General features: G+C 53.3%; 8 protein-coding genes across 8 annotated transcripts; 5 read left to right on the top strand and 3 right to left on the bottom strand.

Moving 5' to 3' along the window:
* Positions 1 to 143: 143 nt before the first annotated feature.
* Positions 144 to 2,351, top strand: BO97DRAFT_448619 (MFS general substrate transporter; the record flags this gene model as incomplete). Its single annotated transcript, XM_025698832.1, has 6 exons — positions 144 to 146; positions 190 to 1,089; positions 1,159 to 1,200; positions 1,275 to 1,590; positions 1,692 to 1,960; positions 2,328 to 2,351. 6 exons carry the CDS (start codon positions 144 to 146, stop codon positions 2,349 to 2,351), a joined length of 1,554 nt encoding a protein of 517 aa, XP_025553229.1.
* Positions 2,352 to 3,323: 972 nt separating this feature from the next.
* BO97DRAFT_448612 (beta-ketoacyl [acyl carrier protein] synthase domain-containing protein) lies at positions 3,324 to 5,605 on the top strand (the record flags this gene model as incomplete). The annotated part of the gene is made up of 7 exons (XM_025698831.1): positions 3,324 to 3,327; positions 3,481 to 3,546; positions 4,449 to 4,454; positions 4,536 to 4,873; positions 4,904 to 5,101; positions 5,138 to 5,276; positions 5,385 to 5,605. 7 exons carry the CDS (start codon positions 3,324 to 3,326, stop codon positions 5,603 to 5,605), a joined length of 972 nt encoding a protein of 323 aa, XP_025553228.1.
* A 488-nt stretch (positions 5,606 to 6,093) lies between these two features.
* On the bottom strand, positions 6,094 to 7,110 carry BO97DRAFT_404477 (OPI10 family protein). The gene has a single exon (XM_025694971.1). The coding sequence runs from the start codon at positions 6,926 to 6,928 to the stop codon at positions 6,260 to 6,262; it is 669 nt and encodes a 222-aa protein (XP_025553227.1). The 5' UTR covers positions 6,929 to 7,110; the 3' UTR covers positions 6,094 to 6,259.
* Positions 7,111 to 7,288: 178 nt separating this feature from the next.
* BO97DRAFT_19305 (thiamine pyrophosphokinase-related protein) lies at positions 7,289 to 8,616 on the top strand. Its single transcript, XM_025690483.1, has 2 exons — positions 7,289 to 7,423; positions 7,489 to 8,616. Exons 1-2 carry the CDS (start codon positions 7,383 to 7,385, stop codon positions 8,414 to 8,416), a joined length of 969 nt encoding a protein of 322 aa, XP_025553226.1. The 5' UTR covers positions 7,289 to 7,382; the 3' UTR covers positions 8,417 to 8,616.
* On the bottom strand, positions 8,458 to 9,335 carry BO97DRAFT_404476 (DNA-directed RNA polymerase core subunit RPB8). Its single transcript, XM_025694970.1, has 2 exons — positions 8,838 to 9,335; positions 8,458 to 8,759 (listed from the first exon to the last, which is right to left on the bottom strand). The coding sequence occupies exons 1-2, from the start codon at positions 9,167 to 9,169 to the stop codon at positions 8,654 to 8,656; spliced, it is 438 nt and encodes a 145-aa protein (XP_025553225.1). The 5' UTR covers positions 9,170 to 9,335; the 3' UTR covers positions 8,458 to 8,653.
* A 183-nt stretch (positions 9,336 to 9,518) lies between these two features.
* On the top strand, positions 9,519 to 11,108 carry BO97DRAFT_476836 (elongator complex protein 4; the record flags this gene model as incomplete). Its single annotated transcript, XM_025700506.1, has 2 exons — positions 9,519 to 9,990; positions 10,040 to 11,108. The coding sequence occupies 2 exons, from the start codon at positions 9,519 to 9,521 to the stop codon at positions 10,756 to 10,758; spliced, it is 1,191 nt and encodes a 396-aa protein (XP_025553224.1). The 3' UTR covers positions 10,759 to 11,108.
* BO97DRAFT_441974 (uncharacterized protein) lies at positions 10,797 to 11,108 on the bottom strand (the record flags this gene model as incomplete). Its single annotated transcript, XM_025698217.1, has 2 exons — positions 11,036 to 11,108; positions 10,797 to 10,984 (listed from the first exon to the last, which is right to left on the bottom strand). The coding sequence occupies exons 1-2, from the start codon at positions 11,091 to 11,093 to the stop codon at positions 10,797 to 10,799; spliced, it is 246 nt and encodes an 81-aa protein (XP_025553223.1). The 5' UTR covers positions 11,094 to 11,108.
* Positions 11,109 to 11,653: 545 nt separating this feature from the next.
* On the top strand, positions 11,654 to 13,060 carry BO97DRAFT_441973 (tRNA splicing endonuclease subunit SEN34; the record flags this gene model as incomplete). The annotated part of the gene is made up of 1 exon (XM_025698216.1): positions 11,654 to 13,060. One exon carries the CDS (start codon positions 11,654 to 11,656, stop codon positions 12,596 to 12,598), a length of 945 nt encoding a protein of 314 aa, XP_025553222.1. The 3' UTR covers positions 12,599 to 13,060.
* Between the last annotated feature and the right edge of the window lie 152 nt (positions 13,061 to 13,212).

Genomic DNA, 13,212 nt, shown 5'->3' with positions numbered 1-13,212 from the left:
GTTTCCCGGCCTACTTCAATCTCGATTCCTACCTCCAGCGTCTAGGAGCAGCAAAGCAAGATGACATCTGCAGCTCTCGCCACCGATTCCACAGTGTTGGAAAAGCAACCGCAATTCAGCTCAGCGACTTCGACCGAGGACCGATGGTCGCAGAAACTGGGTCTTCAGGGTGACGACGAAAGCGACGAGCCGAGCGACAAGCCATCATCCTCAGAACGTTCCGTCCAAGGAATCAAATGGGTCATTATCGTCTCTGCTATCCTTTCTAGCACCTTTCTCTTCGCCCTGGATAACACTGTCGTCGCCAACGTCGAACCTGACATCATCGAGTCATTCGGCGAAATTGAGAAGATGCCTTGGATTGGCGCTGCCTTCAACTTGGGTGGCATCGCAATCCTGCCCTGGGGCAAGGCGTACGGCGTGTTCAATGTGAAATGGCTCTATCTTCTCCATGTCGTCCTATTCGAAGCCGGGAGTGCGCTGTGCGGTGCCTCGCCGAACATGAACGCTCTGATCATTGGGCGAGTCATTGCGGGTGTGGGGGGCTCGGGCATGTACGTGGGTTGTATCACGTATCTCGCGGTCACCACCACCGACAACGAACGACCGATGTATATGGGCCTCCTGGGTCTGATCTGGGGAGCCGGCACCGTCCTGGGACCGGTCGTGGGCGGTGCCTTTGCGGACAGCAGTGCGACCTGGCGATGGGGCCTCTATATCAATCTTGTCATTGGGGCGATCTTTGCCCCTGCCTACTGCTGGCTGCTTCCCAGCATTGACTTCCAGCGATCACTGTCCGTTCGGGACAAATTCAAGCAGGTGGATTTGCTCGGAATCGCAGTGTTCCTTGGCGCCATGGTTTCTTTCATCATGGCCATCAGCTTTGGTGGCAATGTCTACGCATGGAACTCGCCTACCGAAATCGCCCTCTGGGTGGTGGCAGCGGTCCTGTTCCCCCTCTTTGTGGCCACCCAGTGGTTTCACCCGTTTGTGGCCAAGGAATATCGGTTGTATCCCTTGCACTTCACGCGCCGCCCATTACTGGTCAACCTGCAAGTGCAGCTTTTTCTGCTGTCCGGGGTCATGCTGGTATGATATGTCCTGTCTCCAAGCCACCGATGGGGCCTTACCGGCTGACCAACAAACGAACGCGCCCAGGTTTCGGCCTATGTGATCCCACTGTTTTTCCAGTTTGTCCAGGTAACGTGACCTTCTCCCAGCGCCTCCTTCCATTGGATGTGTCCCCCCAAAAAAAGCCCTAACCGATGCCAAAGGGTGATTCTTCCTTGCATGCTGGTGTCCGCCTTTTACCATATATCTGTATGGCCGTGGTGTTTTCGCTCCTGAATGGCGGCTTAATGGTAAGGTCTGGTCATTGTCTCCCTTGGTACATCTTTGCCGGCATGACCATCACCATCGGAGCGGCCCTGATGACTCGGATCACCGTCGGGTCCTCAGCCTCGGGGATCTACGGCTTCACGGCGTTGATCGGTATAGGGGTCGGTGCGGCTGTCAATGCGGGTTATCCCATCTCTCAGTCTCTCGTGGACCCCAACGAGGTCAGCAATGTGGTTGGCTTCATGAGCGTTGGTGAGTTAGTTCCCTCTTCGTTCTCATTCTCCAGTGGAGTGCTGTGTGTCGCTCCCTTCGCTTCTTGTTTTTTTAACCCCTTTACACAAACCCCCCGCCAGCCCAGTCCTTCGGCATCACCACTTCGATTGCCATCTACGGCTCGATCTACCAGAACCTTGCCGTCCGGTACGTGGGGGCTATCTTGCCTGAAGCCTCGGCTGCCGAGATCCGTACGGCGACCGCCGGCATCTCGAGCTCCCTGTTCGATTCTCTGTCGCCTGCGACCCGTCAGAAAGTGGTGGAGGCCATTGTCATGGCGGTGGCCAAGGTCTGGTATCTGGTTCTAGCCTATGGAGTGGTATGCTTTGTCTTGTCGTTCGGACTCTGGGTAAGTCCCGCTTCATACATACATATATCTCTACATTTCATAACCTTCTTTTACTTGGTCGTTCATCCGTGCTAACCATGCTAAAAACCAGAGGGCCCGTTTAGCATCATCATAAAAAAGTGATGGAAGAGATCCAAAAAGGTATGTAGTCATCATCGAGGGTGGGGGCTGGGCTTTGGAGGTCGGCAAGATCTCTGTCTGGGCAAACGGATCGTTCGATTATCAGTACTACTAGATTTTCTATTTTCTCTTTTGTTGCTCATTGCGGGCTTGATTAGAATTATGGAGAAAAGAGACAGTAAGTTCAATAAAAAAACACACTTCCAATTCCACTTGTTTGTTCGTGCACAACTCTCTCAATGTACAGGTACAGAATATCAATGATTCGTAGTGTGATGTTCGTGGGTGGTGGATGGACTATGCGGGTAGAGAAGGCTTTCACGAAGTACTGGAAAATCCACCGGTAGGGCACTAACAAGACAAGATAAGACAAAAAAGTCGGGATTCACTTAGAAGAAATCACTGGTTTAGACCAGGTACGAGTGGAATTACTCGGAATGGGTGCTATTGAAACGGTTACAGAAATATGCCGTTCTGTTTTGTCTGACCTCATAGGCATGTTTGGAAGGGAACGACTCAAGTTCTCTGATCGGCTTGCTCTTGCGAACTGCATTGTATGCTATTCTCTTCCATCAGCATAGCCACGACATGTTTATCTCGCTGCCAAATCAACACCGCCGCAGTGCCGCCCGGCCCGAGCAGAACGGTCAAGATCAGCGTGGAGGCCATTTGCTTCAGCCATGCGCCAGCGACCGTGCTGCGGTGAAGCATGCTAGCCCACAGGAAAACGACGGCGTAACCGATCCATCGGTCCCACTGCGGCCAGATACCGTTTCGCTTGTCCCTGTTGCCAGGGCACAGAGTGCCGAACGGGCTCCTCCTTCTCCTCCTTCTCCTTTAGAGACTAGGTTGTGGACGCGTACAGTAAGATCGGTCGGCTCAGCAAAGACAATGGTGAATGCCTGCTACCCACCTGGGGAATGGGGTCCAGATCGCAATCGCAGCTTGCTGGATGGCATAGCCCCAGATGGGAAGGCCGATCAAGGAACTTGGGATTAAATAGTCCCCAGTTATCGCGGCGGGGAGATACCGGAGTGGTCGCCTAGGGGCCGCGATGAGGGCGAAACGCTGGGATGCTGTCGGTCGTTCTGCTGCTGCTGCCGCTACTGCTGCTTCAGTCGACCACAAGCAGCACATCAGGTACATCGGGCCAAAGCAGGCCAAGGTCAGGTTTTGCATGATGGTTACCCAGAGCGCCGATCTGTTCCTCATGTAATGAGTTCGGAGTTCAAGTTATATCTCAATGTGTTTTCCTCTCCCCGTCAAAAGTCTGGTATAGAGAAAAATAGATATGAGTTGGGTGGTTCAATTACCTGGACGTTGCCTTGGCCCGGTGAGCAGCACGAGATCCCTCCATCCAGAAGAGGGTCCATATACTAGCCAACTGACCCAGAAAGTAGATACCAACGACGCTGATGGCAGGATGGCTTCCATCGACTGCCTGCCAGAAAAAGAGGACCTTGATAGTGAGCCAATAGTCCACGAGCGACAGGCGGGTGAATCGCAGCCGTAATGCTTCCTTACATCTTGGGGAGCAAAGGCATTCTCATGTCACGGAACTCTAGCATATACACGAGGGTGCCGTCCATGGCGGACATACCCCATGTGAGGGCAAATGCCACGATTGACAGCAGCACAAAGACGACAGAAGAGATGCTTGGGCCCATGATTGATGATGATTATGGGTGGTGATGATCATAGGTGCGTCGAACGAGAAGGGATAAAGATGGAGCCGGATTTATACGACTGGTAGTTACACATAATACACGAGTAAAGACACTGCAATTACGGTCACAGTGCAACGATGCAACGAGGCACTCACTAACCTGCCTGGAAATTGGGACATATTCCGTACAGTCAGCATGGCACCGAGGCCAGAATTGCGAAGGCGAGATGACCGAGAAGAACCGGACCTAATCAGCGACGCATCTGCTACTAGAAAAAGGGAAAAAAAAAAAAGGAAAGAAAACCCATAGATGAAGGGGAACGAAAAACTTACTAAAGTTGTAAAGCTCTAGAACGAGAAGGAAAGAAACAAAATCAGTTGTCTGTGTATTAAGTGTTAAGCGACAAAAAAAGCTATATTATATATAAATCTTAATAATAAAGGTTCCCATCCTCCTCGTCTACAACAACCCGCTAATACAAGAATATAGACAAGTTACAATACCTGGCTTAGTTCGCGAATCCATCAGCCCTAGTCCCGCCAGCTCAGATACTGGTACTCAGGGCGATTAAGTCAACATTAGAGCAGTCTACGGATCGGATGATCTGAAGTTGGTCGACGACGAGAGCTATCCACCGACATGCCTCCCTGGGTATGATGAACTGCTTCTTAGTGAGCAGCTGGAGTTAATTGCTGTTATAGAAATAGGTACGTGCTCATGGATAGGATAGATCTCGCGCCGCAGGTGCAAATAGAATGAGATAGATTACCAATAGGCGTGATCAGCAGGCTGTCGACTACCGGGGGACATCCAGTATCCGGTGGATTTCTGGAAACTGATTATGGAAAAAGGCACTGGCCGTACGCCCAAGGTGCCAGAGTCCTGTTTCAACATCAATGCTTATCTTTACCCGGACAATAAACGACCGGGATCGTTCAACATTCCTGGAGGCTATTTTCTGAACAGCTCCCTCCAGGAGTCTAACCCAATAATGTTCAATATCTCCCCTACTGAGGCCATGTGGATGATTCCGCAGCAGCAGATGCTCCTCGAAGTAGTCTATAAGGCGTTGGAGGCCGGTGGCGTCACGTTGGGAGTAATCATTGGCTCTTCGACCGCATGTTTTGTAGGTAGCTTCACCAGCGATTTTCAGCAGATGTCGTTCAAAGAACCCGATTTACGCCACAGCTACGCCGCTACTGGAGTAGATCCGGGTCTGATCAGTAACCGCATCAGTCATGTCTTTAACCTCAAAGGACCTAGCATCACAGTGAACACGGCCTGTTCGTCTTCAGTTTATGCCTTGCACAATGCCTGCAATGCCTTGTGTAATAAGGAATACTCTACTGCAGTGGTAGAAGGTATAAATCTTAATTTAACCGTCGACCAGCATATAAATACGGCTAAATTGGGTGTTCCGTTCCTGACATCTACCTGCCATACATTCGATATTGCGTTAAACGGATATAACTGCGCAGACGCCGTGGGTGTCGTCTACCTGAAGCGGCTCAGCGATGCCATTGAGGATGGTGATCCCATCGATATATAGGGTAATCTGATTATCCACTGTTAATGTGTAAGCTCAATCCGCCTTCTCATGATCAACCTGGGAGACAAACTCCATACTAAGCCCAAAGATGATTGCAGTAACGGAAAGGTACCGGGGGTAGGCATTACGCACCCAAACTTGGAGGGTCAAGAACGAGTGATTCGCCACGCTTATCAACGGGGTGGTAATCTGGATCCAAATCTGACGAGCTACTTCGAGTGTCACGGCACTGGCTCCCCTATCAGTGATCCTCTTGAGGTCCATGCAGTGGCCAAAGCAATGAACGAGACGCGCGCCCCCGATGAATAGGCTCTGATGATTGGCGCGGTCAAAATTAATATCAGCCACAACGAGGCAGCAAGTGGCCTGTCGGCGTTGATCAAGGCTGTATTGGCTGTGGAAGCAGGTGTCATCCCACCTACCAGAGGAGTGGTCACCCCGAATCCAAAGAGTATATCTTCCCCCCATCTCCTCCATCTCCCCGTTCTTGTAGTTAAATCTTTATTACTTTTATATATCATTTTCTCATTTTTATTTTAAAATAATCAATATACAGTTTTTTTCTCTTTATTAAATTTATTATAATAAATAATTTATCCAATAGATTAAAAATCACCTCTAATCATTTATATATAGTAATTCTTTATTATGAGTTTATAATTTTTATGTGATTAACTAAAATAAAAAATAAATATTATTATAACTAATACTAATAGATTATTCTTCTTAATAATTATTATCTGCTATTCAGAAATAGTAAATACCAACCCCCTCGGCCTGCTATGAAACCTGAAATGATGAGATGTATAGATAGGTATCATTGCTACACAGAAGCGCGTTGGTATCTGGAAATAGCTAAGCACATACACACACAAACATATAAAGCCCTCCACCGCTCAAGTCCCGAAAGATATAACCCAGTACCACTCCCACGGCACACATACTCGAACACAACCCCCAAAATCACCCCGTAGCCGTAGGATCCTCACGCTCCAAAAACGTAGGATCCATATCAACGCGCCTCTCAAACTTCTTCCACCAATCCTGAAAACTCTTCAACGGGACGACATCCTGACCTTTATCGGACGACGCAAAGCTAGCCAGGAAATTAAACGCATTACCGATGATGCGCTGCGCCAGGACCTTCGTGCTGATGGGGCTGATGTTGCGCGACGAGCGCGCCAGCTCCAATGCACCGCCACTGCTGGAACTCTCCGCTTCCAGCGCGGCGAGCTGCGGCGCAACGGCCTGGACGGGCTCAATGGAGATGCCCAGTGTCACCGTCGCCGTGGCCGCCGACCCGCCTGCGTCCAGCATCTCGTCTTCATCTTGTGCTTCGGTGCGTTGCTGCTGTGAGGAGGAAGGTGGGTGGACTTTGAAGACGGCGGAGGGACGCTCGTTGGCTAGGGCGCCGATGAAGCGGAATTGTGCGGAGTCCGGGAATTGGATGTAGATTGCTGCGGCGGTGTCTGGGGGCAGGACGGTGCCCGGGAGAAAGAAGACCACGAGCTCGGTGAAGGACGGGTTCTGCGGGAAGGTGAAGGCGTATTTGGTGGCTTGGCCGTTCGGTTGGCCGTCCACTGCGACGATGTCGGTCAGACATGGCCGGCCGGGGATGATGACGGAGAACATGATGGGTTGGTTGGTTCAATTAGGGCCGGTCGTGGAAGGGATTCGAAGACATGAAATGGTTCTTGTTGGTTATAGAGGTGTGATGTAAAGCCGTACTCTAGACAGCGAGATCGCTGGGCTTTCAATGCATCATCGTGAATATGGATGAGGTGAGTTGCTCGCAGTTATACAAAGAATTTCCGGGCGCGTTCCATGATGGAATCTCAGAGAAGCTTAAGATTCGGCCGGGCAGTGACGAAATTGCCCTTATCGATAAGGGTTCGTTTGTTTCCCCTCCGGCCGCCCTCGCCGGTTGTTGCCCGATAGGGGAGACTAGAGTTAGCCGGGTAGTAGACTAACTACTGAATGCTGCGGGCTGCAGGTTGACAGCCTTTTTCTGGGGATGACTCAAGCTTAGATTGTTTGTTGGTTGCAATTCAAGATCTACCATCATTGTCCTCCAACCCCGCACAACATGGGCAAGTCTAATCTAGAGCTGGTCAAAGAATGCGACCGGTATTTGCCTTGCCTCTCTTTCTTTCTTCTCATTGAATGCGTGCTTACCCATGATACCACGGTAGATTCCCGTATTACCAGGACGACCCCGCATACTATACCGAGCACTTGAAGAACCACCATTTCTTCAAAGTGACTGGATGCGATGCGGTGCTGGGATACATCTTGAACTCGGTGATCCAGAAGTTCCACTGGCCTGAAGACTGCTGGGCAATTGACTCCGAGAACCGGACGGTGACGCTGGTGACCGCTCCGGATGCCACGGCCGAGCAGCGGAGTGAACTGGTCGCCCGGACTCTGGCCGAAGCGGTAAAGAGGGACACATTTGAGATCCTCCGGGGCTGGCGTGATGAGCTGTATCCCGTCTACGGGCCCAACGGCGAGTTCCTGCTCGAGATGGAGCGATCGGCCAGCCCGCTGTTCGGCATCGTCTCCTACGGCGTGCACTCCACGTGCTACGTCGAGGACGCCGACGGGATGCGGCTCTGGATCCCCAGACGCTCGCGGACAAAGCAGACGTACCCCGGTATGCTCGACAACTCCGTGGCGGGCGGAATGAGCTCCAATGAGCACCCGTTCGAGTGTCTCGTCCGGGAGGCCAGGGAGGAGGCTTCCCTACCAGAGGAGGTGACGAGAGCCAACGCTGTAGCCGCCGGTTGTGTCACTTATTTCTACGTCCGGGGGCCCAAGGCTGGCGGGGAGACCGACCTGGCGCAGCCTGAAGTGGAATACATCTTCGACGTGAAGGTCGATGCCGACGTGGTGCTGAAACCTGGAGACTCCGAGGTGGAGCAGTTCCACTTGCTGTCTGTTGAAGAGACAAAGAAGGCCCTGGCCAATGGAGAGTTCAAGCCGAACTGCGCAGTGGTCCTGATCGATTTCTTCATCAGACACGGCATCCTGACGGCCGAGGACGAGCCGGATTACCTGGAGATCCTGGCCAGGATACATCGCCGCCTGGAATTCCCCACAGCATCGCACGCGACAAATTAAACAAGCGAGGCGGACGCAAGTATATAGAGCAGAAAACAAGATGTGATAGGAAGAGATATTTAGTGGTTCTATTTGATATACCCATTCACCAATCGAACGCCAGCGCTGCAATCGAAGGACCCCAATCAATGCAAACAGACTTTTTTGGACTACCCCGGCCGCCAATATCGGGCCAGATAACTCTTACAACCCAGGAAAGGCAGGGTTCAAAAATGTCAAGAATCCTCGTCTTCATCTTCATTTCTTCAGGAGAAGGTACACGTAGTCGATCCTCAAGGGCGCCAGCTTCTTGTAGGGACCTTCAAGGTAGAGCAACAGTCCGCCAAAGGAGATGAAAACAGCCCTGTCGGTGTAAATTAGCCACATTTCAGGCATCACCAAACGCCCTCCGTCTCGCCGATGAAGGCGCAAAGAGACTTACATGTTTCCCGACGTCGAGCCCTCCTCGAACCGGTAAACCTTGCCATGGCAGACATAGTCGTAATCGTTCGCCAGAGTCTGCTCGCCCATGCCAACCTCCTTCCAGCCCGTCTTAGCCCCGGAGTCATCCTTGCCATCCAGCGACAGCGTCGACGCCAGAGCCATGTTGAGCGACTCGCCCACGGCGCACGGGTACAGCTCGGTGTTGACATCCAGCGTGAAGGTGGTGAAGTTATCCGACGAGGTGCAAGTCAAGCGCGACACGCGGTCGTATTTCTGCTGATTGATCCCCGTGACGGTGAAGGTATCCTCGAAGAGTAACGGGTCCGACATGGTGGGCAGTTTGCGTTTGCGATTTCAGGAAGACAAATTCCGAGCGTATCGTAGAATATCCCGATCTTCGCGGATCTCTCGGCTTTGCGCGTGTTGCGAAGGCGTAAATGTGATCGGTTGTTGGAGAACGCGGGGAGCGAGTGAAAAAGAAAGAAAGAGAGTTGAATCCGCGCGCGGAAACCCGACACCAGCTTTTTTGGTAGAACTTTTAGCGCCGCCGTCGCCGCCGCTTTTACTTCCCTCCCGAAAGCTGCTTGCCCCGCAGCCCAAATCTTTGATGTAGAAATTCCGCTTCCCCCATCCCTCCCCCTCAGCTTCATTGGTTCTCAGCAATTCTTTGTGTACGGCAATGTCTTTTCGCAAGAGGAATATCGGTTTGTCTACTGGAGGCGACCGGCCCGCCGCGCTCGTCAATTCTGCGGTCCCGCTGCAGCAGCCTGCCGTTCCAGAATCGACACCGGGCGTGCGCCCCTCTCCCGATGATGGGCGACCGACGACTTCGACGGGCACGCCGTCGCTTGATAATATCCTTGCTGGACATGGAGGTTTGCCGATTGGGAAGGCTTTGCTGGTGGAAGAGAATGGGACTACGGATTTTGCGGGGGCATTGCTACGGTACTATGCCGCCGAGGGCGTGGTGCAGGACCACAGGGTCCATGTCGTGGGAATGCCGGAGCAGTGGGGGAGAAGTCTTCCGGGCTTGATCGGGCCAGCTGATGCCGTGGATGAGAAGCAGGACAAGCGGAAGGGCGAGCGGATGAAGATCGCCTGGAGGTACGAGCGTCTAGGGGAATTCGGAGCAGGGATAGCAGGGTCAAGAGGTAAATACTAATCGCGGCGTTCTCATTGAACTGCGTTGACAAAATACAGTGCCTACAGCTACCCCCGGAGACCAGAGTCCAGCGACGGCGGACAGTAGTCCGGACAAGCGACCTGCGTTCTGCCATGCGTTCGATTTGACCAAGCGACTCACACACCCTTCGATCACCAACCTCAACTACATCCCGCTGCACCCGTCGAACGAGCCCTTGTTTACAACGATCCACAAACGCCTTCAAGCCGCGATCGCGTCGAGCCCTCCAACCACCGTCCACCGCATCGTGATTCCCTCCCTACTGAACCCCACGCTATACCCGCCCGAGTCGAGTCAGCCGGACAGCGTTTTGCCGTTCCTGCATTCCCTGCGAGCCCTGCTCAATACGTCAGGTGTGCGAGCCACGGCCATGATCACAATTCCACTGTCTCTTTACCCGCGAGCTTCGGGTCTCGTGCGATGGATGGAACTCATAAGCGACGGCGTGATCGAGCTCTGTCCCTTCCCTCACTCAGCCGACGCGCTCGCCACATCAGGCGCGGCCACATCCCACGAGGAGCCGCCGCAAGGCATGCTGAAGACCCATCGACTACCCGTGCTGCACGAGCGTGGTGGCGGAAGTGATCAGAACGTAGGCCAAGATTGGGCCTTCACGCTGAGCCGGCGGCGGTTCGAGATCAAGCCGTTCAGCCTTCCGCCCGCCGAAGGCGACAAGGAGGGCCAGGACGGCGCGGTTTCCGGCGGGATGCCCAAGAAAGCGGATCTGGAGTTCTGAGCCGGGGAGTGGGTTTTCCGGCAGAAGCGCGCCCCCGATTATTCCTCGTGGTCCGAGTCTCGCAGCATGTCGTCCAGCTCGATCTGCTCGGACATGGCGGGTCCGGTGTTGACCATCGTTCGGAGATAGTGTCTACCGTACGAGTCGATGCCCGGTCCGGCGGGCGACGCGGAGAAATACGATCTCACGCGCCGGTTCCTAAGACAGGTGGAAAGACCAAGCCATGCTTCGAGGCATTAAGAGGTGTTTTGGACGGGTGCCTTTGGTGGAAACATACCTAGAACCAACAACAGCGGCGCAAAGAACACGAAGAATAGAAGCCAGAAGAAGCTCATTTCGAGGGTAGAATGCTCCACACGTGTTATTCGACACTGGGTTCTGTTGGAGCAGCCAGCTTCAGCGACGTGGACGGTGGTCCGTGCACATTACTAATCTTCCAAGCAGACGCTAACCGGGAAGGGAAAGGTCATTCTCGGGGCAGCTCTTTAAGAGCTTCCATCCCACGACAATTAATTTTTCCAATTCCTGCTCTTCCGACCACGACCAACACAATCTGCACCACATTTATTCACAGTCTCTGGACTATTGACGCATAGTATGCTTGTGCGTTTTGAGTAGATGGTAAGCCTCACCTTTTTGTCTTGCACATGACTATCTATCTTCTTGCATGATTATATAACTACTATAATCTGTCAATCCCCTGAAGCTCACTAATAATCTCATTAAACGAGCATATGTGATTGAGAAACGTATTGAAAATGACCTGCATTTACCTCCACTGTTTTATTGTCTGCATCACTTGATGAGGTCCAAGCTAACAGTGCCCCAGTTACAGCAGAGCAATACATTCAAATAGCCTCCCACACACTATAACAAAAAGAAAAAAAAAATAGAGATGGAATCTGACCCGATCCTCCTCCCCATCCCGATCTCGTATATCGCGGGTAGCTACTTTCTCTTCTCAATCGATGCCGTGACGTATCTGAGACGCGAGCATCACATCTGCGGCGTGCTCAGCGGCACGCTGCCGCAGATCCCCCAGCAGAATGTGTTCCTGGGGTTGCCGTTGAAACTGATGCCCGAGGAGGCCCGGCTGCTGGTGGAGAAAGGTGTAGCTTGCATTGTAGACGAGGTAAACGCCCAGAGGGCCGGCATGCGCGCCCTGGCGGCCGACGACCGCCGGAAGTATCTGCGTGAGCTTGAAGCCCAGGGCGCGCATGCCATGCGCCTGCAGACTAGTCGCAAGGAGCTGCAGCGCGAGGAGGCGCTGCGGAAGGTCCAGGCGAAGAAGGCTGCTGCTGCTGCTAAGAAGGCTGGTGCTGATGCCGCTCCCGATGCTGCTGGTGCTACAGCTGGCAGTGACGAGCCCGCCGCGACAGAGAATCCCTCGCGCCGCGCCTCAACTACCACCACCAACTCCGAAATCCACGCCCCCTACGGCACAACAATGGGCATCACCCCCGCCACCTCCCACCCACCCCTCCCGTATTCCCCGGCGACGTCCACCACCCTCCCCCCGCCCGCCGTGCCACCCTCCTATCCGCTCTTCGCCCACCTCCACGCCGACGGCTACTACCTCTCGCCGGGCCTGCGCTTCGGCTGCCAGTACCTGGCGTACCCAGGCGACCCGCTGCGGTTCCACTCGCACTTCCTGGTCGTCGCGGCCGACTGGGACGAGGAGCTCGATCTGATGGCGCTCGTGGCCGGCGGGCGGCTGGGCACGGGCGTGAAGAAGGGGTTTCTGATTGGCGGCGCGGAGCACACGAGGGCAGATGATGCGGGGATCATGGGGGAGCCGGAGAGCGTGCGGACGTTCAGTGTCGAGTGGGCTGGGATGTGATGGGCCTGCGCTTGGGATCGGGGCTTTGTTGGGATATATCGTCTTGTCCTGGTTGTTGCGCGCAGGACATATCGTCTTGTCTTGGTTGAATGTTGCGCGCAACTAACCCACCTCCCTCTTTATCACGCTTCAGTGGGGCGAGAGACTGCTGCGCCGCGCTGCGGCTGCCCTTCGGTCAGGATGAGGACCTGCTTTGGGTCCCAGATGGGATCTCGCCGTCAGCGCGCGGCTTCCTGGGTACTATAAGTACCTGGCCGGCACGGACGGACACGAAGTTCGTGATCTGGAGCGTCTGGTCGGACTATCGACGGGACTGCATCTGGCTGAGCGTCTGGCTGAATTGCATCTGGCTGGACCGCATCCATAAACCAGATCATCAGACTAAATCGACGAGTTCAATCTGACCCATGAACTGCTCGTCAAATATGCTACATCGATGACGAATAAATCGAATGAAATAACGAGTTCTCACGTTGATCAACTGATAAGTAAGATCAGCAAGGAGTAAATCACAAACTGTCCTTCACACATACTGTCATGTAAACCCAAGTAAAGTCCCTCTCAGTCCATATCAACCCTCGCCAGACTGCAGCAACAAGGCAGCCTTCTCGAGT

The sequence above is a fragment of the Aspergillus homomorphus genome (genome assembly GCF_003184865.1).
Source record: "Aspergillus homomorphus CBS 101889 unplaced genomic scaffold BO97scaffold_10, whole genome shotgun sequence".
NCBI lineage: Eukaryota > Fungi > Ascomycota > Eurotiomycetes > Eurotiales > Aspergillaceae > Aspergillus > Aspergillus homomorphus.
Note: the sequence above shows the minus strand (reverse complement) of the source record. Positions and strands in the feature narration are given on the sequence as shown.

Coding starts and splice junctions, on each gene's coding strand:
- BO97DRAFT_404477 (XM_025694971.1), bottom strand. CDS start 6,928: ATGTTCTCCGTCATCATCCCCGGCCGGCCATGTCTGACCGACATCGTC.
- BO97DRAFT_19305 (XM_025690483.1), top strand. CDS start 7,383: ATGGGCAAGTCTAATCTAGAGCTGGTCAAAGAATGCGACCG. Junction 7,424..7,488: donor CTGGTCAAAGAATGCGACCG/GTATTTGCCTTG, acceptor ATACCACGGTAG/ATTCCCGTATTACCAGGACG.
- BO97DRAFT_404476 (XM_025694970.1), bottom strand. CDS start 9,169: ATGTCGGACCCGTTACTCTTCGAGGATACCTTCACCGTCACGGGGATC. Junction 8,760..8,837: donor GGCTCGACGTCGGGAAACAT/GTAAGTCTCTTT, acceptor TTACACCGACAG/GGCTGTTTTCATCTCCTTTG.